General features: G+C 36.6%; 1 protein-coding gene across 1 annotated transcript; it reads left to right on the top strand.

Moving 5' to 3' along the window:
* Positions 1-209: 209 nt before the first annotated feature.
* On the top strand, positions 210-1043 carry LOC145731953 (uncharacterized). Its single transcript, XM_081983948.1, has one exon. It carries the CDS (start codon positions 210-212, stop codon positions 1041-1043), a length of 834 nt encoding a protein of 277 aa, XP_081840074.1.
* The last annotated feature ends 999 nt before the right edge of the window (positions 1044-2042 follow it).

Here is a 2042-nt window from a genome sequence, read left to right on the forward strand (position 1 = left end):
ATGAATTTATAAAAAAACAAAAATTATGTTTTAACTGTTTAAATCATGATAGTAGTAAAAGATGCGTTTCTCGTTTTCAATGTAGAACTTGTAACAAAAACCATCATACGCTGATTCATATAGATAACTACAGAAATTTAAAAAATAGCCACAATTATAATTCAGACAAGGCAAAGGGCCAAGAAAGAGTTGCACGGGTTGCAAACCACATGACTGTGCAAGGCGAAACGGTGTTATTAGCAACAGCTTTAATTAATGTTAAAAACGTGAACAATACATGGGAATATTTTAGAGCGTTAATTGATCCTGGATCTCAGGCGGCATTTGTTACCGAAGAGGCAGCAGTACTGTTAGGTTTGCCACGCGAAAAAGTTCGAGCAGAAATTACCGGGTTAGGAGAAGAACAGCCTAAGTACAGCAATAATAAAATAAGAGTAGAATGTAAAGCGCGAGCTTCAAGTGCGTACTCGCTAAGTACAGAATTGTTAGTGTTACCAAAACTAACAAAAAGTTCACCGGAGCGTGAAATTGATTACGACGAGAATTATTGGAAAAACGTAATGTTAGCAGACCCACTATTTTACAAGCCAGGTCCGGTAGACATTCTCTTAGGGGCAAAGGAATATCAGGAAATTTTGTTGAATGGTATAAAGAAAACGGATGTTGGACTAACAGGACAAAATACTGAATTCGGATGGATTTTACTTGGGTGTAGCCCAGGAAAAACTAATAGCACCATAGAAATTGCTAGTATGATGACAAGAACACTGCAAGAAGAAGACATAACGAGATTTTGGGAGCTAGAAGAAGTAACGTCAAAACCAGCTGTAAATAACCAAGAACAAGAATGTGAACGTGACTATAATCAAAATACAATGAGAAACGACGATGGGACTTACACGGTCAGCATTCCATTTAAAAACACAGACCTGACCTTAGGTGAGTCAAGAACTAGGGCAATGGCACGGTTATTGCAACTAGAAAAAAGATTACGTCAACAAGTGAACGAAAACATTGCATATAAAGAGTTTATGCAAACTTAGATAACGTTAGGCCACATGAAACTTGTCAGCCAAGCAGACGAAAAGAAAGGAAAATATTATATACCACATCATTATGTAATAAAAGAAGAAAGCACAACAACTAAATTAAGAGTTGTGTTTGATGCATCATGCAAATCGTCAAACGGAGAAAGCTTGAATGAGTTAATGCACACTGGACCACGCATCCAAGAAGAGCTTTGCGACATCTTAATTAGGTGGCGGAGTTACAAGATAGCGTTTACAGCTGACATTGAAAAAATGTACAGACAGATAAAGATCAAGGAGTCTGATCAAGAATACCACAGAATTCTTTGGAGGGGTACAGAAGATGAGCCAATTCGTGAATACAAATTAACGACAGTCACATATGGTACTGCGGCAGCACCATATTTAGCAGTAAAGACTATCCAAAGACTAGCTGAAGATGAACAAGATAATTTTCCTAATATGTTAGAGATCGTAAGAAAAAACTGCTACGTAGACGATGTTCTCGCTGGAGCTGACTCTGAGTTAGAAGCAACAAAACTGCAGCAAGATTTAATAAATATGTTTAAATTAGGAGGATTTAACTTGAGAAAATGGAGTAGTAATAATTTTGCGATACTTACGAATATCTCAGAAGAACTCCGAGAGATAAAACAAATAGACTTGAATGATAATGAACTTCAAAAAACATTAGGCATATTTTGGGCAACTAACAATGACTCAATTAAATTTAAAGTTAATCTAACGGACTTGAACAAATTAACAAAAAGAGGAATAATGTCAAGTGTAGCAAAGCTGGATCAAACACCATTAGGACTTTTATCACCTGTTGTAATTACGGCAAAACTCATCATCCAAGAATTGTGGAGAGAACAAAATTCATGGGACAGCGTTGTGTCAGAAGTGATTTCAACCAAGTGGAAGGAATTTTACAAAGAACTTAACCAGTTGGAAGAAATACAAATTCCGAGGTGGAGTTACACTTCAAACTCCAGAAGGACAGAAATACATGGA

The sequence above is a fragment of the Ips typographus genome, linkage group LG7 (genome assembly GCF_016097725.1).
Source record: "Ips typographus isolate SLU linkage group LG7, UJ_Ityp_2.0, whole genome shotgun sequence".
In the NCBI taxonomy this organism is placed as follows: domain Eukaryota; kingdom Metazoa; phylum Arthropoda; class Insecta; order Coleoptera; family Curculionidae; genus Ips; species Ips typographus.

Bases quoted from the DNA above. Each gene is read 5' to 3' on its own strand.
- LOC145731953 (XM_081983948.1), top strand. From the start codon at position 210: ATGACTGTGCAAGGCGAAACGGTGTTATTAGCAACAGCTTTAATTAAT.